Raw genomic sequence first — 25691 nt, forward strand, 5'->3', positions numbered from 1 at the left:
AAAGAGAGAAGAGCTCAACCTGGGAACGAACAATAGCATAACAGCTTGTTCTATGGCTAATTACCACCCTAGGAGCAGACCTTTTGCTCAACATGTGCCTTTCAAAGAGAAAAACTTTCCTGCAGTATATCAATCTGATTCTGACTAATCCGTGCAGTCCAGTCCCAAAATACCAGGAAATCCCTCTCTGAACGAGAGAAATGGCAAAACCCTATATGTATGTTTCAGGCTAGTGTGGGAAACCAGATGTAATCTCATTGCTCAGTATACCTAGAAAGGATATGGCTGCACCTCACTGACGATGACCACACCTGGCCGAAACATACGTCTGGGGTTTTGCCGTTTCTCTCGTTCAGAGAGGGATTGTCTGGTATTTTGGGACTGGACTGCACTGTTTAAAGGGACAGTATACACTCATTTTCATATAACTGCATGTAATAGACACTACTATAAAGAATAAGATGCACAGATACTGATATAAAAATCCAGTATAAAACTGGTTAAAAACTTACTTAGCTCTCAGTTTAGCTTTGTTGAAAAGGTAGCTGGAAAGCCCATTGCAAGTAGGAAATAAGATACTCCCCCCTCCCCCTTCTTTTGCATATGAAAAGACCCTTTACACAAACAGGAGCAAGCTGGAGAAGGTAGCTGACGGTATTCACAGAAAACTTTGGGGCTTGGTTAGGAGTCTGAAAATCAGAGCAATGTTATTTAAAAATAAGCAAAACTAAACATTTTTTTTTTAAAAACTTCATGGGCTATATAAATAGATCATCTACAAAACATTTATGCAAAGAAAAAATGAGTGTATAATGTCCCTTTAATCAGACTGATATACTACAAGAAAGTTCTTCTCTGTGAAAGGCACATGTTGAGGAAAAAGAGGCTGCTCCGAGTTAGGTAACTAGCCATAGAACAAGCTATTATGCTATTGTTCGTTCCCAGGTTGAGTGCTTCTCTTTTTTTATTTAATAAATATCCTATATGGATTTTCAGAAAATTTGATTTAACAATAAATTTGCCCATTTATTTTGATAGCTGCATTTTTATTTACAGTGATGGTAAACTTTACCCTTTGTATAAACAAATTGGAATGCTATCAATATTTTAGACAGAGTTTAATTCATCAGATGTAAAGAAGATACGTTGAACGTACTTTTAACGGACTGCTGAAATTCAAATACCCTGCACTCCGGCTGCCCACTTCAAAACTATTTTTTTTTTGTGAGCTTAAGGTTTGAAATGTTCTCAAATCGGTGCTCTAGATTAAAAAAAAATAGTTTGAGTGACGTATGGCTCTAAAATATTGCTAACATTCCTGATCTGTTTATACAAATGGGAAAGTTTACCATCACTTTACTGAAGCAAGGATCTCCGATCTCTGGCATTCACAGTACTCTAAAATAAGGCTGAATTAATAATAATAAAAAAAAAAACAGTATGAATAGCAGAACACTGATTTGGTGGTTTTATTATATACTTCCATTGCGAGGAGTGTGATAAGGTTTTCTTTGGAGTCACCTAACCCCTGAAACAAGACCAGTGCTGTGAGGTATTTGTCATTATTCTGACAGTTACTTGGGGGCTTGACAAACACAAGACCACTAATTTGAAAGAGGACTACCAGTGGTCTCAAGTTTTTAAATATATGGTATGGGGTGGGAAAGGATCATCTTAGGTGGCAGGGTACAACCTACTTAACGCTAGATGTTTCAGTAAGAGGATGTTATTGTTTGTGTTCTTTTACTGATATGCTCTGTTATTACAACTGTTTAGGGTTATTTTAGTATGGCCTCCATTCGTTTTTAAGGAAGTTTTAACATCCCTTTAAATATCCATTATGAAGCTAATTATTTTGCATAACAGTCTGCATAAATTCTTTTTTCAGTTCAGTTTTTTCTTACAAATGTTTCTCTTGATATTCACATTACACGTACAAACTCACAAATCCGGAAATACAAAATCCAGGAATGATTCCAAAATTACGACTGATTAATATATTTTTAAAAAGGACTTCTCAGCCCACGTCTTTAGTTTGGTGTTCAGAAATGCAAATGATATTCATATTTATGTAAAACAGCAACTACTATTACCTTTCTGATTACAGTACTGTACTATCTCTCTGGGGGTAAAAAAGTATTAAACATAATGTAGTAGGTTGCATGTATAAGCTGTATAATGACATGTAAATATTGCCCAAATGACATGAACATGATTACATTTGTTCCCATCCCCTTTCTAAGCTGTCCCATTTTACAGATGCAAATGTACAAATATTCGGGTTTTAAGCAATTTGGATAAAGGGTTTTGCGCCTGTATTTAGAAGGCAGCTAAAAGCAAGAGTCAGCCAGTGTATATGTATGCCTAGTTACATGGCGCACGGTAGAATGCCCTGAGATTGGACTAGGCCATTTTTAATATTTAATGAGTGTTTCAATACTATTTGTTAACCATCTTATATCTGTCTTTGATGGACTAACTCTTTATTATTTTTTATTTAAGAGAACAGAAATGTTCTTATTTTATTGATTGTTTTGTTTCTCTCAGGGTTTGCCAAATGAGAGTTGGAAAATATCCAAGATCAATAACACGTATGAGCTGTGTGACACTTACCCCTCTGTCTTTGTGGTACCCAGTAGTGTGGCAGATGACGATCTTGCAAGAGTTGCAGCTTTTAGGTCAAAAGGTCGTATTCCGGTAAGCTGTGGCCTATTTTTAGCTGGAAAGCTACATTTGTTTATCTTTGGAAATCTTTATTGAAAAAGACTCCTGTAGCAATACAATTTTTATACGTGGAAATGCATTCTACTGCAGTTATATCAGAGTGCTTAAAGGGACATAAAACCCCAACATTTTCTTTCATGGTTCAGAGAGAGCATCCAATGTTAAACTACTTTCCAATTTACTACTTTTATAAAATTTTGTTGTTATCCTTTGTTGAAAAACAGGAAGGTAAGCTCAGGAGCGTGCACCTGCTTTGCAGCATTATTGCAACAATGTTATACATTAGCAAGAGCAGTAGATGGCAGCACTATTTCCTGTTATGTAGTGCTTCCAGGTATGTGCATGCTACCTACCTAGGTATCTCTTCAACTAAGAATAACACGAGAGAGAAGGAAATTATTGATTTATTTTTTTAAATTGTATTCACTATCTGAATCATGAAAGAAAAATGTGGGGTTTCATGTCCCTTTAAATGTGTTACGCAGTAGAGACATTGCTTTTCTACAGATATTTGTGTGCCTTTTCAAGATGTCCTTGATATTAACAGTTGGAGATGAGTTGCTTAAAGGGATATTAAAATCAAAATGAAACCTTCATGATTTATATAGACCATATAATTTTAATAGACTTTTCTTTCATGTAATTGGCAAGAGTCCATGAGCTAGTGACGTATGGGATATACATTCCTACCAGGAGGGGCAAAGTTTCCCAAACCTCAAAATACCTATAAATACACCCCTCACCACACCCACAATTCAGTTTTACAAGCTTTGCCTCCCATGGAGGTGGTGAAGTAAGTTTGTGCTAGATTTCTACGTTGATATGCGCTTCGCAGCAGGCTGAAGCCCGGTTTTCCTCTGAGTGCAGTGAATGTCAGAGGGATGTGAAGAGAGTATTGCCTATTTGAATACCATGGTCTTCCTCTAGGGGATCTATTTCATAGGTTCTCTGTTATCGGTCGTAGAGATTTCTTCTCCTACCTCCCTTTTCAGATTGACGATATACTCTTATATACCATTACCTCTACTGATTCTCGTTTCAGTACTGGTTTGGCTATCTACTATACGTAGATGAGTGTCTTGGGGTAAGTAAGTCTTATTTCTATTCATGACACTATGGTTTCTTATTTCTATTCATGACTAAGCTATGGTTGGGCGCTTTATATGTAAACTTCTAAATATATGTGTTAAACTTATATTTGCCATGATTCAGGATAATCAGTATTCCTTCTTTCAGACTGTCAGTTTCATTTTTTGGGAAAATGCATATGAATTATATTTTTTCTTACCTTAAAACTTTCAATTGACTTTTTTTCTAAATTGCGGGCTGTTAGGCTCGCGGGTGCAGAAAATGCTTCGATTTATTGCGTCATTCTTGGCGCAAGACTTTTTTGTGATTGCGTCATTATTTACGTATGTGTGTTGCGGACGTTTTTGGCGCCAAAAAATATGGGCGTCATTCTTGGTGCCAAAAAATGTGGGCGTTATACTTGGCGCCAAAAATGTGGGCGTCATACTTGACGCCAGTTTTTTTCACATTATTTCAGTCTCACTTTTTAGTTGCTTCTGGTTTCTAGAGGCTTGTTTTGTTTTGCATTCTTTCCCATTCCTGAAACTGCCATTTAAGGAATTTGATAATTTTGCTTTATATGTTGTTTTTTCTATTACATATTGCAAGATGTCACTACCTGACCCTGGATCAGAATCTACTTCTGGAAAGACGCTGCCTGATGTCGGTTCTACCAAAGCTAAGTGCATTTGTTGTAAACTTTTGGTAACTGTACCTCCGGCTGTAGTTTGTGTTAGTTGTCATGATAAACTATCAAACGCTGATAATATTTCCATTAGTAATAATCCATTACCTGTTGTTGTTCCTTCAACATCTAATGTTCAGGATGTTCCTGTTAATGTAAAAGAATTTGTTTCTAATTCTATTCGGAAGGCTCTGTCTGTTATTCCTCCTTCTAGTAAACGTAAGAGGTCTTTTAAAACTTCTCATATTTCAGATAAATTTTTAAATGACCGCCATCATTCTGACTTATCTATTTCTGATGAGGATCTATCTGGTTCAGAAGATTCTGCCTCAGATATTGACACTGATAAATCTTCATATTTGTTTAAAATGGAGTTTATTCGTTCTTTACTTAAAGAAGTGTTGATTGCATTAGATATGGAGGAGTCTAGTCCTCTTGATATTAAAACTAATAAGCGTTTAAATTCAGTTTTTAAACCTCATGTAGTTATTCCAGAAGTTTTTCCAGTTCCTGATGCTATTTCAGAAGTAATTTCTAGGGAATGGAATAGTCTGGGTAATTCATTTACTCCTTCTCCAAGGTTTAAGAAATTGTACCCTTTGCCATCTGATAGATTAGAGTTTTGGGAGAAAATCCCCAAAGTTGATGGGGCTATCTCTACTCTTGCTAAACGTACTACTATTCCTACGGCAGATAGTACTTCTTTTAAGGATCCTTTAGATAGGAAGCTTGAATCCTTTCTAAGGAAGGCTTATTTATGTTCAGGTAATCTTCTCAGGCCTGCTATTTCTTTGGCTGATGTTGCTGCAGCTTCTACCTTCTGGTTGGAGGCTTTAGCTCAACAAGTGTCAGACCATAATGCTTATAGCATTGTTAAACTTCTTCAACATGCTAATAACTTTGTTTGTGATGCCATTTTTGATATCATTAGAATTGATGTCAGGTACATGTCTTTAACTATTTTAGCTAGAAGAGCTTTATGGCTTAAGTCTTGGAATGCAGATATGACTTCTAAGTCAACGTTGCTTTCTCTTTCTTTCCAAGGTAATAAATTATTTGGTTCTCAGTTGGATTCAATAATTTCAACTGTTACTGGGGGGGAAGGGAGCTTTTTTGCCTCAGGACAAAAAGTCTAAAGGTAAATATAGGGCTGCTAATCGTTTTCGTTCCTTTCGTCAGAATAAGGAACAAAAACCTGACCCTTCCCCTAAAGGAACAGTTTCCGTTTGGAAACCTTCTCCAGTCTGGAATAAATTCAAGCCTTTTAGAAAGTCAAAACCAGCTCCCAAATCCGCATGAAGGTGCGGCCCTCATTCCAGCACAGCTGGTAGGGGGCAGGTTACGATTTTTCAAAGATGTTTGGATCAATTCGATTCACAGTCTTTGGATACAGAACATTGTTTCACAAGGGTACAGAATAGGTTTCAAGGTAAGACCGCCTGTGGGAAGATTTTTTCTCTCACGCATTCCAGTAAACCCAGTAAAGGCTCAGGCGTTTCTGAAATGTGTTTCAGACCTAGAGTCGGCTGGGGTAATTGTGCCAGTTCCAGTTCTGGAACGGGGTCTGGGGTTTTACTCAAATCTGTTCATTGTACCAAAGAAGGAGAATTCCTTCAGACCAGTTCTGGATCTAAAAATATTGAATCGTTATGTAAGGATACCAACATTCAAAATGGTGACTATAAGGACTATTCTGCCTTTTGTTCAGCAAGGGCATTATATGTCTACAATAGAATTACAGGATGCATATCTTCATATTCCAATCCTTCCAGATCACTATCAGTTACAGAGATTCTCTTTTCTAGACAAGCATTACCAGTTTGTTGCTCTTCCGTTTGGCCTAGCAACAGCTCCAAGGATCTTTTCAAAGGTTCTCGTGCCCTTCTCTCTTTAATCAGAGAACAGGGTATTGCGGTATTTCCTTATTTGGACGATATCTTGGTACTCGCTCGGTCTTCACATTCTGCAGAATCTCATACGAATCAACTTGTGTTGTTTCTTCAGACATGGTTGGAGGATCAATTTACCAAAGAGTTCCTTGATTCCTCAGACAAGGGTAACCTTTTTGGGTTTCCAAATAGATTCAGTGTCCATGACTGTGTCTCTAACAGAAAAGAGACGTCTGAAATTGGTTTCAGGTTGTCGAAACCTTCAGTCTCAATCATTCCCTTCGGTAACTTTGTGCATGGAAATTCTAGGTCTCATGACTGCTGCATCGGACGCGATCCCTTTTGCTTGTTTTCACATGAGACCTCTTCAGCTTTGTATACTGAACCAATGGTGCAGGGATTATACAAAGATATCACAATTAATATCCTTAAATCCCAATGTCTGATCTTCTCTGACTTTGTGGTTGGATCACCATCGTTTAATTCGAGGGGCCTCTTTTGTTCGTCCAACCTGGACTGTGATCTCAACAGATGCGAGTCTTTCAGGTTGGGGAGCTGTATGGGGATCTCTGACAGCGCAGGGGGTTTGGGTATCTCAGGAGGCGAGATTACCAATCAACATTTTGGAGCTCCGTGCGATTTTCAGAGCTCTTCAGTTCTGGCCTCTTCTGAAGAGAGAATAGTTTGTTTTCAGACAGACAATGTCACAACCGTGGCATATGTCAATAATCAAGGAGGGACTCACAGTCCTCTGGCTATGAAAGAAGTATCTCGGATACTTGTATGGGCGGAATCCAGCTCCTGTCTAATTTCTGCGGTTCACATCCCAGGTATAGACAATTGGGAAGCGGATTATCTCAGTCGCCAGACGTTACATCCGGGCGAATGGTCTCTTCACCCAGAGGTATTTCTCCAGATTGTTCAAATCTGGGGACTTCCAGAAATAGATCTGATGGCTTCTAATCTAAACAAGAAACTTCCCAGGTATCTGTCCAGATCCAGGGATCCTCAGGCGGAAGCGGTGGACGCGTTGTCACTTCCTTGGAATTATCAACCTGCCTATATCTTTCCACCTGTAGTTCTTCTTCCAAAAGTGATTTCCAAAATCCTAATGGAGCTTTCGTTTGTACTGCTGGTGGCTCCAGCATGGCCACACAGGTTTTGGTATGCGGATCTCGTTCGGATGGCCAGTTGCCAACCTTGGACACTTCCGTTAAGGCCAGACCTTCTATCTCAAGGCCCATTTTTCCATCAGGATCTCAAATCATTAAATTTGAAGGTATGGAGATTGAACGCTTAATACTTAGTCATAGAGGTTTCTCTGATTCAGTGATTAATACTATGTTACAGGCTTGCAAATCTGTGTCTAGAAAGATTTATTACCGAGTTTTGAAGACTTACATTTCTTGGTGTTCTTCTCATAAATTCTCTTGGCATTCTTTTAGAATTCCTAGAATTTTACAGTTTCTTCAGGACGGTTTGGATAAGGGTTTGTCTGCAAGTTCCTTGAAAGGACAAATCTCTGCTCTTTCTGTACTTTTTCACAGAAAGATTGCTAAACATCCTGATATTCATTGTTTCTCTTGTAAGGTATATCCAGTCCACGGATTATCCATTACTTGTGGGATATTCTCCTTCCCAACAGGAAGTTGCAAGAGGACACCCACAGCAGAGCTGCTATATAGCTCCTCCCCTAACTGCCATATCCAGTCATTCTCTTGCAACTCTCAACAAAGATGGAGGTAGTAAGAGGAGAGTGGTAAAATATATTTTGGGAGAAAGGTTTTACAGGCAGTGGTACCTTCCGTTTAAGTACCTGCCTTGTCCCTTCCTTCATCCGTGTACTTTAGCTTTGGTATTGGTATCCCACAAGTAATGGATGATCCGTGGACTGGATACACCTTACAAGAGAAAACACAATTTATGCTTACCTGATAAATTTATTTCTCTTGTGGTGTATCCAGTCCACGGACCGCCCTGTCATTTTAAGGCAGGTCAAAATTTTAGATTAAACTACAGTCACCACTGCACCCTATGGTTTCTCCTTTCTCGGCTTGTTTCGGTCGAATGACTGGATATGGCAGTTAGGGGAGGAGCTATATAGCAGCTCTGCTGTGGGTGTCCTCTTGCAACTTCCTGTTGGGAAGGAGAATATCCCACAAGTAATGGATGATCCGTGGACTGGATACACCACAAGAGAAATAAATTTATCAGGTAAGCATAAATTGTGTTTTTGTACATGCTTTGGTTCGTATTAAGCCTGTCATTTAGTCAATTTCTCCTCCTTGGAGTCTTAATTTGGTTCTGAGGGCTTTACAGGCTCCTCCGTTTGAACCTATGCATTCTCTGGATATTAAATTACTTTCTTGGAAAGTTTTATTCCTTTTAGCCATCTCTTCTGCTAGAAGAGTTTCTGAGCTATCTGCTCTTTCTTGTGAATCTCCTTTTCTGATTTTTCATCAGGATAAGGCGGTGTTGCGGACTTCATTTAATTTTTTACCTAAAGTTGTGAATTCTAACAACATTAGTAGAGAAATTGTTGTCCCTTCTTTGTGTCCTAATCCTAAGAATTCTCTGGAGAGATCTTTACATTCTTTGGATGTAGTAAGAGCTTTGAAATATTATGTTGAAGCTACTAAAGATTTCAGGAAGACTTCTAGTCTATTTGTTATCTTTTCTGGTTCTAGGAAAGGTCAGAAGGCTTCTGCCATTTCTTTGGCGTTGGTTAAAGTCTTTGATTCATCATGCTTATGTGGAGTCGGGTAAATCCCTGCCTCAAAGGATTATGTCTCATTCTACTAGGTCAGTTTCTACTTCCTGGGCTTTTAAGAATGAAGCTTCTGTTGATCAGATTTGCAAAGCAGCACCTTGGTCTTCTTTGCATACTTTTACTAAATTCTACCATTTTAATGTTTTTTCTTCTTCTGAAGCAGTTTTTGGTAGAAAAGTACTTCAGGCAGCTGTTTCAGTTTGATTCTTCTGCTTATAATTTCAGTTTGATTCTTCTGCTTATAATTTCAGTTTTTTTCATTATAAGATTAAAACTTTTTGATTTGGGTTGTGGATTATTTTTTCAGCGGAATTGGCTGTCTTTATTTTATCCCTCCCTCTCTAGTGACTCTTGCGTGGAAGTTCCACATCTTGACGCGAGTCAATTCATTTCTTGCAAATTTCTTGTTGCAAGGTTTTTTTGCGCAAAGTCGCGCCTGTTATGACGCGAGTCGCATCATTTATCTTTGGTGCCAAAAGTTTTTTGCTCTGCATTTGCACAGTTTTTGGTGCCTTAAATTTGTTTTATAAGTCTCTACCTCTTTTTGCTCCCTGCTCTCATTTGATCTTAGAGGGCTAGATTGCTTGTTTTTGATTTTACTTTTCTATAAAAAATTTATCATAAGCATTTTTTCCCATTCCTGAAACTATTTGAGGAAATTGGATATTTTGTTTAAATGTAATTTTTTCTTTTTTGTTACATTTTGCAAGATGTCTCAAAATATGTCTGAAAATGCCCCTTTTTAATAGTATTTTTAAAACCGGGCACTCATTCATTCAACTTTACATTCGCTTTAAAGGGGCAGTAAACCTACAAAATAATGTTATATAATTCTGCACATAATTCTGTGCAGAATTATATAACATTATCTTAGTGCAAACTTTATGCAACATAATATTGTAGCTAAAATTTGATTATAAAAGAGGATTTTTCAGACCGCCGCTCTTGCTCTACTGTGCGGGTCTGGTTTTCCCCCTGAGCGCATCTGGGCAGCTGTCTAGTCACAGCCTGGCCCGATCGCTCCATTACACTCAATGTAGCTCACTTCTGCTCTGTCTAATAGCGGGAGTGAGCTGCATTGAGTGTAATGGCACGATCGGGCCGGGTTGTGACTAGATAGCTTCCCAGATGCGATCAGGGGGGAAACCAGACCCACTCAGTAGAGCAAGAGCGGCGGTCTGAAAAATCCTCTTTTATAATCAAAGTTTAGCTGCAATATTATGTTGCATAAAGTTTGCGCTAAGATAATGTTATATAATAATTCTGCATTATTATAATTCTGCATTATTTTGTAGGTTTACTGCCCCTTTAAATTACAGGGAGGAAAAAGGACAAAATAAATAAAGTATATTGCAACGTTTTAAGCTACACATACTAAACATCTTATATAAAAATCTCACACTGTTTAATATCCTTTTAAACAGATTAGTTCAGTGGAACCAGAGAAGAGTGATGGCACAGATCCTTAATTTTTTTGTTTTTTTTCCTGTACAGGTTTTGTCATGGATTCACCCAGAAAGCCAAGCAACAATCACGCGCTGCAGCCAGCCTTTAGTTGGACCAAATGATAAACGTTGTAAAGAGGATGAAAAGTATTTACAGACTATAATGGACGCTAACGCCCAGTCACACAAACTCATTATATTTGATGCCAGACAAAACAGTGTGGCTGACACAAACAAGGTGACTCAAAGCTTACAGTTTAGACAAATTAAAGGGACAGTCTAGTCCAAAATAAACTTTCATGATTCAGATAGAGAATGTTATTTTAAACCATTTTCCAATTTTCTTTTATCACCAATTTTGCTTTGTTCTCTTGGTATTCTTAGTTGAAAGCTAAACCTAGGAGGTTCATATGCTAATTTCTAAGCCCTTGAAGGCCACCTCTTCTCTCAGGGCATTTTGACAGTTTTTCACCACTAGAGGGTGTTAGTTCACGAATGTCATATAGATAACACTGTGCTAACGCACGTGGAGTTCCTGTGAGCAAGCTCTGATTGGCTAAAATGGATGTCTGTCAAAAGGACTGAAATAAGGGGGCAGTTTGCAGAGGCTTAGATACAAGGTAATCACAGAGGTAAAAAGTGTATTTATTTAACTGTGTTGGTAATGCAAAACTAGGGAATGGGTAATAAAGGGATTATCTATCTTTTCAAACAATAAAAATTCTGGTGTAGACTGTCCCTTTAAGCATCCGAAAGTATGGTCAATAACAAGAGTTACACAAAGTTGTTGCCGTTTTTTTTCTTCTTTTTTTTTTTCTTTTTCACCAACCATTTTAGGATCGTAGAATCACAGACAATGAATAGGTTAAAATTGTCCCTTTGTTATAAAAGCCTCAGGTAGCATTCTAATAAGTATGAAGAAAACCATTACCTAGCAAAAATGTACAACAGAATATTGCAAATAGAAACAGCAATAACTGTATTATTGATTGGTTGCACATTAGTTTTTCTTTAGAGTTAAAGGAATAACATCATTTTATTATAAGAAAATATCTGTTTCTAACTGAAATTAATTAATTTTAACTATTTTCTGTATCCATTATTGGAAACTTGCATTTTCAGTAGACTTTGAGACATCACATGTTGTGCTAATTATGCTTAATGGGTTGTAGACCAAAGGAGGAGGATACGAGAGTGAAAGTGCCTATCCAAATGCAGAGCTGATATTTTTGGAAATTCACAACATTCATGTCATGAGAGAATCCCTGCGTAAGCTGAAGGAGATTGTGTACCCATCTATAGATGAGTCTCGGTGGCTGTCCAATCTTGATGGCACACATTGGCTCGAATATATTAGGGTAAGATCTCTATTATTTGTTAATTAAGAAAATGATGACCCACTTTATAAACAACATTTTCAATTTCTTGTGGAGTGCTGCCATAATTATAATTTTGTAAAACAATATGCAAATAAATGACACCAGCAAGAATTACTTTGTTGTGTTTTTTATGTATAAAATGAGAATTCTTTTGTTAGTCATTTCTCATTCAGAACTCTTAAAGGTCCATATCAATATAGAAGAAAATATTAAATAAAATATTGAAATATCAAATGTTTCCACCTGTAGCATTCTATGTTTTTTATAGGTCTATGATGAAATTCTTATATTTTCCTCTTTGCTCTTGATTTATTAAGTATTTCAATACATTATTTCTAAAGATAAGACAAAAAGGACACTTGACATCGGAAATTTATTACATTTATTATGTAATTTGTGATGTCATGTGTGAGATCCCAGAAAAGCCTCCCTAGATAGAAAACATTCTGCATTCAAATTTTATTGTGCATTCATATTTTTTTAATATCAAGTGATTACCTACTGGTATATACTATACGTATATGACCTTTTTTCTTTATTTACTTTTTAATTTCAAAAGTTCCTCCTTCAATGTCTCTTTCAGTGCTGTGTAAGCCTACATAATTCTAGTGATATTATTTGAGAGTCACTATCTTTGAATAATCAGAAACAGAGCTCCTCGAGTTTAATCATCAGTGCATTCATAAAATCAAACCCAGTGTAATGTAATATATAAAAAGTTTAAAAAACTAAAATATTTGGCATGTATTATAATTAAGTTTACTTCCACCAGTTGATTGACTCAGTCTCATGTGTATCCCCAGATGCTCCTTGCTGGATCTGTGAGGATTGCTGATAAGGTTGAGTCCAGTAAAACGTCAGTGGTGGTACACTGCAGCGACGGCTGGGACCGCACAGCACAGCTGACATCTCTGGCTATGTTAATGTTGGACAGCTACTACAGAACAATCAATGGATTTGAGGTCCTCATAGAGAAAGAATGGATGAGCTTTGGCCATCGTTTTGCATTGGTACGTGTAAAAATAGAGGTGGAAATATGCGACTATTGCTAAATATATTTCTTTATGCAAGTGTAGGAACAAAATATACAGACATATTTCCATAACAGAGTTGCTAAATGCAAGAAGCTTCACCTTTCTAAACGTGTGCACTAAAATTAGTGGCAACTTCTAAAAGCTGTTTACTGCAGACTCTGATCTTATTTTCTAAAATGATATAAAATCCTAATCTGCTTCTGGATAGTCTGGCTTCAGCAGTCTTCCTAAAGGGACATGGTACTCAGTATTTTTTTTCCCTGTATATGAAAAAGCAACGGTTATTAAACATGTTTAAATAATTTTTTTTGTATGAAATAAGTGGAAAAAAAACAAAACTGTTTAAATTTAATGTGAAAGTATAAGGAAGTGCATGATTTTATGCAAATAGTTTGCAAAACTACTACATTTTACTTGATAGGGACAAATCATACAAAAATGTACATTTTATTCAGCACACATATGTATTTTGCACAAAAAAAGTTATAATACATTATGAAATGTTCTGTTTTAGATGGAACACAGAACGTTTTTGAGTATCATGTCCCTTTTAACAATTTATTTAATTAAAGTATCACTCTGCCTTATGAACTTACCTCAGTTTGTAGATGAAATGTCGGTTTGTGCTTTTAGACTTCTATTTTCTTCTGCTAAATTAAATATGGTATTGCCTGGAGATAGCTTTCGTGCATCTGGAATACAAGGTACAGGACACTTTATAGATCATTTCTTTCCATAAGCAGGGAGAGTCTTAATTCCTTACTGTTGGGAAATACAACACTTGGCCACCAGGAGGAGGCAAAGACACCCCAGCCAAAGCCTTAAATAGCCCTCCCACTTCCCAGTCATTCTTTGACTTTCGTCACTAGAGGAGGATGGCAGCGAAGTGTTAGAAGATTCGGATAGTCCTTAACGGGCATGTTCCCTTCTAGAGAGGACTGGAGTTTTAAGTTATCATATAAACCTCTCAGTGAGTGTATTGATGAAAGTTAGAGTCTGGAGATGCAGGGAAAGTTTTTCTGGAAAGCCATCCAGACTGTCTATTTAACAACTCCTGAGCAATCAGTGTTAACGAGTTACACTGCTTGCTTTTTTACACTCTGGTCCCTGTCAGAGCATCGCTACAAGACTGTCACACTTGAGAGGATGTGTCTGTTCCACAGCACGGATCCTGGAGGGTAAGTCTGTGTTATTTTCATATAGCAGGGATGCCTTATATAGGGTCACAGTGTGACTCCTCTATACCTCAGTAGGATCGAGGGTTAATATCTCAGTAACTCAGTAGAAGTTTATTGGGAACAGTTTGGGGAGTTTATATACTGCTTTAACATTTGCAAAGAACATTTCTCTTGTAAGGTGTATCCAGTCCACGGGTTCATCCATTACTTGTGGGATATTCTCCTTCCCAACAGAAAGTTGCAAAGAGGACACCCACAGCAGAGCTGTCTATATAGCTCCTCCCCTAACCCCCACCCCCAGTTTTTCTCTTTGCAAGCTCTCGACAAGTAGGAAGTATAAAGAGATATGTGGTGATTTAGTGTAGTTTTCATCTTCAATCAAGAGTTTATTTTAAACGGTACCGGCGTTGTACTGTTTGCTCTCAGGCAGAAATTAGAAGAAGAATTCTGCCTGGAGGATAATGATCTTAGCGGATTGTAACTAAGGTCCATTGCTGTTCTCACACATAACTGAAGAGTATGGGAAAACTTCAGCTGGGGGAACGGCCTGCAGATTGCCTGCTTTGAGGTATGTTCAGTATAATTGTTTCTAGAGAGATGATAAAGTCTAGAAAATGCTGACAGAGCCTTTTTGGAAATGAGGTAAGCTAGATGTAGTGAATTAATGACGACTGGGATCAAGCTTGCAAGGTTGGGTAATACTCATGTTATTTGTTTCTGGTGATTAAGGTGATAAAAACGTTTTCTTTTTGCACATGAAGATCGTTTTTTGAGAGGGTTTAAACTTTGTTTTTTGGGGTTTACTTGTCCACATGGCTTTTTCAGAAACTCCTAGGAGTGTTTCTTTAAGGCCCCTCTGACATCGAGTGTGGTGGGAGGGGCCTATTTACGCGCCTCAGTTGCGCAGTTGCTTTCCTTCTAAGACATCAAGCTTCTCTAGAGGAGTCCTTCTGTATCTGAGGACCACTAAAGAGGGTTTCTTCCATTCCTGTTCGTCCCTAAGAGGTGTTTAGCGGTTTTGTACCGGTGGTAGACGTTTTTTCAATCCGGTTTGGGGGCCAAAGGGTTAATCGTCCATTTGCAAGTGGGTGCAATATTACCTTGGTCTCATATACACACTGTAAAAATTTCGAAGAGTTTACTACTTTTTTTCACTATTTTGCAGTTTAAGTGCTACTTTTTCTCCAACATAGGTGTGTCCGGTCCACGGCGTCATCCTTACTTGTGGGATATTCTCTTCCCCAACAGGAAATGGCAAAGAGCCCAGCAAAGCTGGTCACATGAGCCCTCCTAGGCTCCGCCTACCCCAGTCATTCTCTTTGCCGTTGTACAGGCAACATCTCCACGGAGATGGCTTAGAGTTTTTTAGTGTTTAACTGTAGTTTTTATTATTCAATCAAGAGTTTGTTATTTTGAAATAGTGCTGGTATGTACTATTTACTCAGAAACAGAAAAGAGATGAAGATTTCTGTTTGTATGAGGAAAATGATTTTAGCAACCGTCACTAAAATCCATGGCTGTTCCACACAGGACTGTTGAGAGCAATTAACTTCAGTTGGGGGAACAGTGAGCAGTCTCTTGCTGCTTGAGGTATGACACATTCTAACAAGACGATGTAATGCTGGAAGCTGTCATTTTCCCTATGGGATCCGGTAAGCCATGTTTATTACGATCGTAAATAAGGGCTTCAAAAAGGGCTTATTAAGACTGTAGACTTTTTCTGGGCTAAATCGATTGATTATTAACACATATTTAGCCTTGAGGAATCATTTTATCTGGGTATTTTGATATAATAATATCGGCAGGCACTGTTTTAGACACCTTATTCTTTAGGGGCTTTCCCAAAGCATAGGCAGAGCCTCATTTTCGCGCCGGTGTTGCGCACTTGTTTTTGAGAGGCATGGCATGCAGTCGCATGTGAGAGGAGCTCTGATACTTAGAAAAGACTTTCTGAAGGCGTCATTTGGTATAGTATTCCCCTTGGGGCTTGGTTGGGTCTCAGCAAAGCAGATACCAGGGACTGTAAAGGGGTTAAAGTTCAAAACGGCTCCGGTTCCGTTATTTTAAGGGTTAAAGCTTCCAAATTTGGTGTGCAATACTTTTAAGGCTTTAAGACACTGTGGTGAAAATTTGGTGAATTTTGAACAATTCCTTCATGTTTTTTCGCAATTGCAGTAATAAAGTGTGTTCAGTTTAAAATTTAAAGTGACAGTAACGGTTTTATTTTAAAACGTTTTTTGTACTTTGTTATCAAGTTTATGCCTGTTTAACATGTCTGAACTACCAGATAGACTGTGTTCTGAATGTGGGGAAGCCAGAATTCCTATTCATTTAAATAAATGTGATTTATGTGACAATGACAATGATGCCCAAGATGATTCCTCAAGTGAGGGGAGTAAGCATGGTACTGCATCATTCCCTCCTTCGTCTACACGAGTCTTGCCCACTCAGGAGGCCCCTAGTACATCTAGCGCGCCAATACTCCTTACTATGCAACAATTAACGGCTGTAATGGATAATTCTGTCAAAAACATTTTAGCCAAAATGAACACTTATCAGCGTAAGCGCGACTGCTCTGTTTTAGATACTGAAGAGCATGACGACGCTGATAATAATATTTCTGAAGGGCCCCTAACCCAGTCTGATGGGGCCAGGGAGGTTTTGTCTGAGGGAGAAATTACTGATTCAGGGAACATTTCTCAACAAGCTGAACCTGATGTGATTGCATTTAAATTTAAGTTGGAACATCTCCGCATTCTGCTTAAGGAGGTATTATCCACTCTGGATGATTGTGACAAGTTGGTCATCCCAGAGAAACTATGTAAAATGGACAAGTTCCTAGAGGTGCCGGGGCTCCCAGAAGCTTTTCCTATACCCAAGCGGGTGGCGGACATTGTTAATAAAGAATGGGAAAGGCCCGGTATTCCTTTCGTCCCTCCCCCCATATTTAAAAAATTGTTTCCTATGGTCGACCCCAGAAAGGACTTATGGCAGACAGTCCCCAAGGTCGAGGGAGCGGTTTCCACTTTAAACAAACGCACCACTATACCCATAGGGATAGTTGTGCTTTCAAAGATCCTATGGATAAAAAATTAGAAGGTTTGCTTAAAAAGATGTTTGTTCAGCAGGGTTACCTTCTACAACCAATTTCATGCATTGTCCCTGTCGCTACAGCCGCATGTTTCTGGTTCGATGAGCTGATAAAGGCGGTCGATAGTGATTCTCCTCCTTTTGAGGAGATTATGGACAGAATCAATGCTCTCAAATTGGCTAATTCTTTCACCCTAGACGCCACTTTGCAATTGGCTAGGTTAGCGGCTAAGAATTCTGGGTTTGCTATTGTGGCGCGCAGAGCGCTTTGGTTGAAATCTTGGTCGGCTGATGCGTCTTCCAAGAACAAGCTACTTAACATTCCTTTCAAGGGGAAAACGCTGTTTGGCCCTGACTTGAAAGAGATTATCTCTGATATCACTGGGGGTAAGGGCCACGCCCTTCCTCAGGATCGGCCTTTCAAGGCAAAAAATAAACCTAATTTTCGTCCCTTTCGTAGAAACGGACCAGCCCAAGGTGCTACGTCCTCTAAGCAAGAGGGTAATTCTTCTCAAGCCAAGCCAGCTTGGAGACCAATGCAAGGCTGGAACAAGGGAAAGCAGGCCAAGAAACCTGCCACTGCTACCAAGACAGCATGAAATGTTGGCCCCCGATCCGGGACCGGATCTGGTGGGGGGCAGACTCTCTCTCTTCGCTCAGGCTTGGGCAAGAGATGTTCTGGATCCTTGGGCGCTAGAAATAGTCTCCCAAGGTTATCTTCTGGAATTCAAGGGACTTCCCCCAAGGGGGAGGTTCCACAGGTCTCAGTTGTCTTCAGACCACATAAAAAGACAGGCATTCTTACATTGTGTAGAAGACCTGTTAAAAATGGGAGTGATTCATCCTGTTCCATTAAGAGAACAAGGGATGGGGTTCTACTCCAATCTGTTTATAGTTCCCAAGAAAGAGGGAACGTTCAGACCAATCTTAGATCTCAAGATCTTAAACAAGTTTCTCAAGGTTCCATCGTTCAAGATGGAAACCATTCGAACAATTCTTCCTTCCATCCAGGAAGGTCAATTCATGACCACGGTGGATTTAAAGGATGCGTATCTACATATTCCTATCCACAAGGAACATCATCGGTTCCTGAGGTTCGCATTCCTGGACAAACATTACCAGTTCGTGGCGCTTCCTTTCGGATTAGCCACTGCTCCAAGGATTTTCACAAAGGTACTAGGGTCCCTTCTAGCTGTGCTAAGACCAAGGGGCATTGCTGTAGTACCTTACTTGGACGACATTCTGATTCAAGCGTCGTCCCTTCCTCAAGCAAAGGCTCACACGGACATTGTCCTGGCCTTTCTCAGATCTCACGGATGGAAAGTGAACGTGGAAAAGAGTTCTCTATCTCCGTCAACAAGGGTTCCCTTCTTGGGAACCATAATAGACTCCTTAGAAATGAGGATTTTTCTGACAGAGGCCAGAAAAACAAAACTTCTAGACTCTTGTCGGATACTTCATTCCGTTCCTCTTCCTTCCATAGCTCAGTGCATGGAAGTGATCGGGTTGATGGTAGCGGCAATGGACATAGTTCCTTTTGCACGCATTCATCTAAGACCATTACAACTGTGCATGCTCAGTCAGTGGAATGGGGACTATACAGACTTGTCTCCGAAGATGCAAGTAAATCAGAGGACCAGAGACTCACTCCGTTGGTGGCTGTCCCTGGACAACCTGTCACGAGGGATGACATTCCGCAGACCAGAGTGGGTCATTGTCACGACCAACGCCAGTCTGATGGGCTGGGGCGCGGTCTGGGGATCCCTGAAAGCTCAGGGTCTTTGGTCTCGGGAAGAATCTCTTCTACCGATAAATATTCTGGAACTGAGAGCGATATTCAATGCTCTCAAGGCTTGGCCTCAGCTAGCGAGGGCCAAGTTCATACGGTTTCAATCAGACAACATGACAACTGTTGCGTACATCAACCATCAGGGGGGAACAAGGAGTTCCCTGGCGATGGAAGAAGTGACCAAAATCATTCTATGGGCGGAGTTTCACTCCTGCCACCTGTCTGCTATCCACATCCCAGGAGTGGAAAATTGGGAAGCGGATTTTCTGAGTCGTCAGACATTGCATCCGGGGGAGTGGGAACTCCATCCGGAAATCTTTGCCCAAGTCACTCAGCTGTGGGGCATTCCAGACATGGATCTGATGGCCTCTCGTCAGAACTTCAAAGTTCCTTGCTACGGGTCCAGATCCAGGGATCCCAAGGCGGCTCTAGTGGACGCACTAGTAGCACCTTGGACCTTCAAACTAGCTTATGTGTTCCCGCCGTTTCCTCTCATCCCCAGGCTGGTAGCCAGGATCAATCAGGAGAGGGCGTCGGTGATCTTGATAGCTCCTGCGTGGCCACGCAGGACTTGGTATGCAGATCTGGTGAATATGTCATCGGCTCCACCTTGGAAGCTACCTTTGAGACGAGACCTTCTTGTTCAGGGTCCGTTCGAACATCCGAATCTGGTTTCACTCCAGCTGACTGCTTGGAGATTGAACGCTTGATCTTATCGAAGCGAGGGTTCTCAGATCCTGTTATCGATACTCTTGTTCAGGCCAGAAAGCCTGTAACTAGAAAGATTTACCACAAAATTTGGAAAAAATATATCTGTTGGTGTGAATCTAAAGGATTCCCTTGGGACAAGGTTAAGATTCCTAGGATTCTATCCTTCCTTCAAGAAGGATTGGAAAAAGGTTTATCTGCAAGTTCCCTGAAGGGACAGATTTCTGCCTTGTCTGTGTTACTTCACAAAAAGCTGGCCGCTGTGCCAAATGTTCAAGCTTTTGTTCAGGCTCTGGTTAGAATTAAGCCTGTTTACAAACCTTTGACTCCTCCTTGGAGTCTCAATTTAGTTCTTTCAGTTCTTCAGGGGGTTCCGTTTGAACCCTTGCATTCCGTTGATATTAAGTTATTATCTTGGAAAGTTTTGTTTTTAGTTGCAATTTCTTCTGCTAGAAGAGTTTCAGAATTATCTGCTCTGCAGTGTTCTCCTCCTTATCTGGTGTTCCATGCAGATAAGGTGGTTTTACGTACTAAACCTGGTTTTCTTCCAAAAGTTGTTTCTAACAAAAACATTAACCAGGAGATTATCGTACCTTCTCTGTGTCCGAAACCAGTTTCGAAGAAGGAACGTTTGTTGCACAATTTGGATGTTGTTCGCGCTCTAAAATTCTATTTAGATGCTACAAAGGATTTTAGACAAACATCTTCCTTGTTTGTTGTTTATTCCGGTAAAAGGAGAGGTCAAAAAGCAACTTCTACCTCTCTCTCTTTTTGGATTAAAAGCATCATCAGATTGGCTTACGAGACTGCCGGACGGCAGCCTCCCGAAAGAATCACAGCTCATTCCACTAGGGCTGTGGCTTCCACATGGGCCTTCAAGAACGAGGCTTCTGTTGATCAGATATGTAGGGCAGCGACTTGGTCTTCACTGCACACTTTAACCAAATTTTACAAGTTTGATACTTTTGCTTCTTCTGAGGCTATTTTTGGGAGAAAGGTTTTGCAAGCCGTGGTGCCTTCCATTTAGGTGACCTGATTTGCTCCCTCCCTTCATCCGTGTCCTAAAGCTTTGGTATTGGTTCCCACAAGTAAGGATGACGCCGTGGACCGGACACACCTATGTTGGAGAAAACAGAATTTATGTTTACCTGATAAATTACTTTCTCCAACGGTGTGTCCGGTCCACGGCCCGCCCTGGTTTTTTTAATCAGGTCTGATAATTTATTTTCTTTAACTACAGTCACCACGGTACCATATGGTTTCTCCTATGCAAATATTCCTCCTTAACGTCGGTCGAATGACTGGGGTAGGCGGAGCCTAGGAGGGCTCATGTGACCAGCTTTGCTGGGCTCTTTGCCATTTCCTGTTGGGGAAGAGAATATCCCACAAGTAAGGATGACGCCGTGGACCGGACACACCGTTGGAGAAAGTAATTTATCAGGTAAACATAAATTCTGTTTTTTCTCTTAAAGGTACAGTACCGGTTTGATGAAATTGTTGTTTTTTACTTTAATAAAGTGTTTTCCAAGCTTGCTTGTGTCTTTGCTAGTCTGTTAAACATGTCTGACATAGAAGAATCTATCTGTTCAATATGTTTAGAAGCCATTGTGGAACCCCCTCTTAGAATGTGTACCACTTGTACTGAACTATCTATAAGTTACAAAGACCATATTGTGGCTTTAAAAAATATATCACCAGAGGATTCTCAGACTGTAAGAAGGGAGATTATGCCATCTAGCTGTCCCCATTGGTCAGAACCTGTAACACCCGCACAAATGACGCCAAATGCATCTAGCCCGTCTAATTCTTTTACTTTACGAGACATGGCGGCAGTTATGAGTTCTACTCTCACAGAGGTGTTGTCTAAACTGCCAGGGTTACAAGGAAAGCGAGACAGCTCTGGGGCTAGAACAAATACAGAGCTTTCTGACGCTTTAGTAGATATGTCCGATATGCCCTCACAATGTTCCGAAGTTGGCGCAAGGGATTTGATATCTGAGGGTGAGATTTCAGATTCAGGGAAGTTATTACTTCAGCCCGACTCTAACATGACAACATTTAAATTTAAGCTTGAACACCTCCATTTATTGCTTAGGGAGGTCTTAACGACTCTGGATGATTGTGACCCCATTGTGGTACCAGAGAAGTTGTGTAAAATGGACAAATACTTTGCAGTGCCTGTTTACACTGATGTTTTCCCAGTCCCTAAAAGGTTTTCAGAAATTATAACTAAGGAATGGGATAGGCTAGGTATACCGTTCTCTCCCCCTCCTGTGTTTAAAAAGATGTTCCCCATAGCTGACGCCATGCCGGACTCGTGGCAAACGGTCCCCAAGGTGGAGGGAGCTATTTCTACTTTAGCTAAGCGTACAACTATTCTGATTGAAGACAGTTGTGCTTTCAAAGATCCTATGGATAAAAAATTGGAGGGTCTCCTAAAGAAAATTTTCTTACATCAAGGTTTTCTTCTCCAGCCTCTCGCATGCATTGCTCCAGTTACGGCTGCAGCGGCCTTTTGGTTCGAGTCTCTAGAAGAGGCTCTACAAGTGGAGACTCTGTGGGATGAGATTTTAGACAGGATTAAAGCTCTTAAACTTGCTAATTCCTTTATTTCAGACGCCGTGTTTCAGTTAACTAAACTTGCGGCTAAAAATTCAGGTGTTGCCATCATGGCGCGTAGGGCGCTATGGCTTAAGTCCTGGTCAGCAGATGTTTCATCAAAGTCTAAGCTTCTTAACATCCCCTTCAAAGGAAAGACCCTATTCGGGCCTGATCTGAAGGAGATCATTTCTGATATTACTGGGGGAAAAGGTCACGCCCTTCCCCAGGATAAGTCTAATAAGTTAAGGACCAGACAGACTAATTTTCGCTCCTTTCGAAACTTCAGGAGTGGCGCGGCTTCCGCTTCCCTTAGTACAAAACAAGAGGGAAATTTCGCCCAGTCCAAGCCAGTCTGGAGACCTAACCAGGCTTGGAACAAGGGGAAACAGGCTAAAAAGCCAGCTACTGTCTCTAAGACAGCATGAAGGAGTAGCCCCCGATCCGGGACCGGATCTAGTGGGGGGCAGACTTTCTCTCTTCGCCCAGGCTTGGGTAAGAGACGTTCAGGATCCCTGGGCAGTGGAGATCGTTTCCCAGGGATATCTTCTCGAATTCAAAGGTTCATCACCAAAGGGGAGATTTCATCTCTCACAACTATCTGCAAACCAGATAAAGAGAGAGGCATTCTTACATTGCGTTCAAGATCTACTGGTTATGAGTGATCCACCCAGTTCCAAGGCAGGAAAAGGGGCAGGGTTTCTATTCAAACCATTTATAGTTCCCAAAAAAGAGGGAACTTTCAGACCAATCTTGGATCTCAAGATCCTAAACAAATTCCTCAGGGTCCCATCCTTCAAGATGGAGACAAACCTTCCTAGACAGGCATTTCCAGTTTGTGGCTATTCCCTTCGGGTTAGCCACGGCGCCAAGAATCTTTACGAAGGTTCTAGGGTCCCTACTGGCGGTCCTAAGGCCGCGGGGCATAGCAGTGGCTCCTTACCTAGACGACATCTTGATCCAGGCGTCGACTCTTCAAATCGCCAAGTCCCATACGGACATTGTTCTGGCCTTTCTGAGGTCTCATGGGTGGAAGGTGAACAGAGAAAAGAGTTCTCTCTCCCCTCTCACAAGAGTTTCTTTCCTATGGACTCTGATAGATTCAGTAGAAATGAAAATTTTTCTGACAGAGGTCAGGCTATCAAAGCTTCTAACTTCCTGCCGTGCTCTTCATTCCATTTCTCAGCCGTCAGTGGCTCAGTGTATGGAAGTAATCGGCCTAATGGTAGCGGCAATGGACATAGTTCCGTTTGCCCGCCTACATCTCAGACCACTGCAACTTTGCATGCTCAATCAGTGGAATGGGGACTACACAGATTTGTCTCCTCTGCTAAATCTGGATCAAGAGACCAGGGATTCTCTTCTCTGGTGGTTATCTCGGGTTCATCTGTCCAGGGGAATGAGCTTCCGCAGGCCAGAGTGGACTATAGTGACAACAGATGCCAGCCTTCTGGGCTGGGGCGCAGTCTGGAACTCCCTGAAAGCTCAGGGTTCGTGGACTCAGGAGGAGGCCCTCCTCCCGATAAACATTCTGGAACTAAGAGCGATATTCAATGCTCTTCAGGCATGGCCTCAACTGGCTGCGGTCAGGTTCATCAGATTTCAGTTGGACAACATCACGACTGTAGCCTATATCAACCATCAGGGGGAACAAGGAGTCCCCTGGCAATGATGGAGGTTTCCAAGATAATTCTATGGGCAGAGGCTCACTCTTGCCATCTCTCATCTATCCATATCCCAGGAGTAGAGAACTGGGAGGCGGATTTTCTAAGTCGGCAGACTTTTCACCCGGGGGAATGGGAGCTTCACCCGGAGATATTTGCCCAACTGATTCATCTATGGGGCAGACCGGAGCTGGATCTGATGGCGTCCCATCAGAATGCCAAGCTTCCTTGTTACGGGTCCAGGTCAAGGGATCCTCGGGCAGCACTAGTAGATGCCCTAGCAGCACCCTGGTCCTTCAGCCTGGCTTATGTGTTTCCACCGTTTCCTCTTCTCCTGCGTCTGATTGCCAGAATCAAGCAGGAGAAAGCTTCGGTGATTTTAATTGCTCCTGCAAGGCCTCGCAGGACTTGGTATGCAGATCTGGTGGACATGTCATCCTGCCCACCATGGCCTCTGCCATTGAGGCAGGACCTTCTAATCCAGGGTCCATTCAAACACTCAAATCTAACTTCTCTACGCCTGACTGCGTGGAGATTGAACGCTTGATCTTATCAAAGCATGGTTTTTCTGAGTCTGTTATTGATACCTTGATCCAGGCTATGAAGCCTGTCACCAGGAAGATCTATCACAAGATATGGTGTAAATATCTTCTTTGGTGTAATTCCAAGGGTTTCTCATGGAGTAGGGTCAAGATTCCTAGGATTCTATCTTTTCTCCAAGAAGGATTGGAAAAGGGATTATCAGCTAGTTCTTTAAAAGGACAGATATCTGCTCTGTCTATTCTCTTTCACAAGCGTCTGGCAGATGTTCCAGACGTTTGGGCGTTTTGTCAGGCTTTAGTCAGAATCAAGCCGGTATTTAAACCAGTTGCTCCGCCATTGAGTTTAAATTTAGTTCTTAAAGTTCTTCAAGGGGTTCCGTTTGAACCTATGCATTCATTGTTTCTAGTTGCTATCTCTTCAGCCCGAAGAGTTTCAGAGTTATCTGCTCTGCAGTGTGATTCACCCTATCTGATTTTCCATGCGGATAAGGTGGTGTTACGTACCAAGCCAGGTTTTCTTCCTAAGGTTGTTTCCAATAGAAATATCAATCAGGAAATTGTTGTTCCTTCTCTGTGTCTGAATCCTTCTTCCAAGAAGGAACGGTTGTTGCACAATCTGGATGTGGTTTGTGCTTTAAAGTTCTACTTACAAGCAAGTAAGGATTTTCGTCAAACATCTGCCTTGTTTGTTGTCTACTCTGGAAAGAGGAGAGGCCACAAGGCTTCGGCAACTTCTCTTTCTTTTTGGCTGAGAAGCATAATCCGTTTAACTTATGAGACTGCTGGCCAGCAGCCTCCTGAAAGGATTATAGCTCACTCTAGTAGAGCGGTAGCTTCCACATGGGCATTTAGAAATGAGGCTTCTGTTGAACAGATTTGCAAGGCGGCAACTTGGTCTTCGCTTCATACTTTTTCTAAATTCTACAAATTTGATACTTTTGCTTCCGCGGAGGCTATTTTTGGGAGAAAGGTCTTACAGGCAGTGATGCCTTCTGTTTACGTTCCTGCCTTGTCCCTCCCTTCATCCTTGTCCTAAAGCTTTGGTATTGGTATCCCACAAGTAATGTATGAACCCGTGGACTGGATACACCTAACAAGAGAAAACAAAATTTATGCTTACCTGATAAA

The 25691-nt window shown here is 40.7% G+C and overlaps 1 protein-coding gene across 1 annotated transcript in view; it reads left to right on the top strand.

The window, feature by feature from the left end:
- Positions 1-25691, top strand: part of MTMR1 (myotubularin related protein 1) — a 281756-nt gene that overhangs the window by 175880 nt on the left and 80185 nt on the right. The window contains exons 8-11 of the mRNA XM_053699156.1: positions 2548-2697; positions 10631-10819; positions 11754-11939; positions 12764-12970. Of these exons, the coding sequence (XP_053555131.1) occupies positions 2548-2697; positions 10631-10819; positions 11754-11939; positions 12764-12970 (732 nt within the window). The remainder of the gene's footprint in view (positions 1-2547; positions 2698-10630; positions 10820-11753; positions 11940-12763; positions 12971-25691) is intronic.

The sequence above is a fragment of the Bombina bombina genome, chromosome 1 (genome assembly GCF_027579735.1).
Source record: "Bombina bombina isolate aBomBom1 chromosome 1, aBomBom1.pri, whole genome shotgun sequence".
Lineage (NCBI taxonomy): Eukaryota > Metazoa > Chordata > Amphibia > Anura > Bombinatoridae > Bombina > Bombina bombina.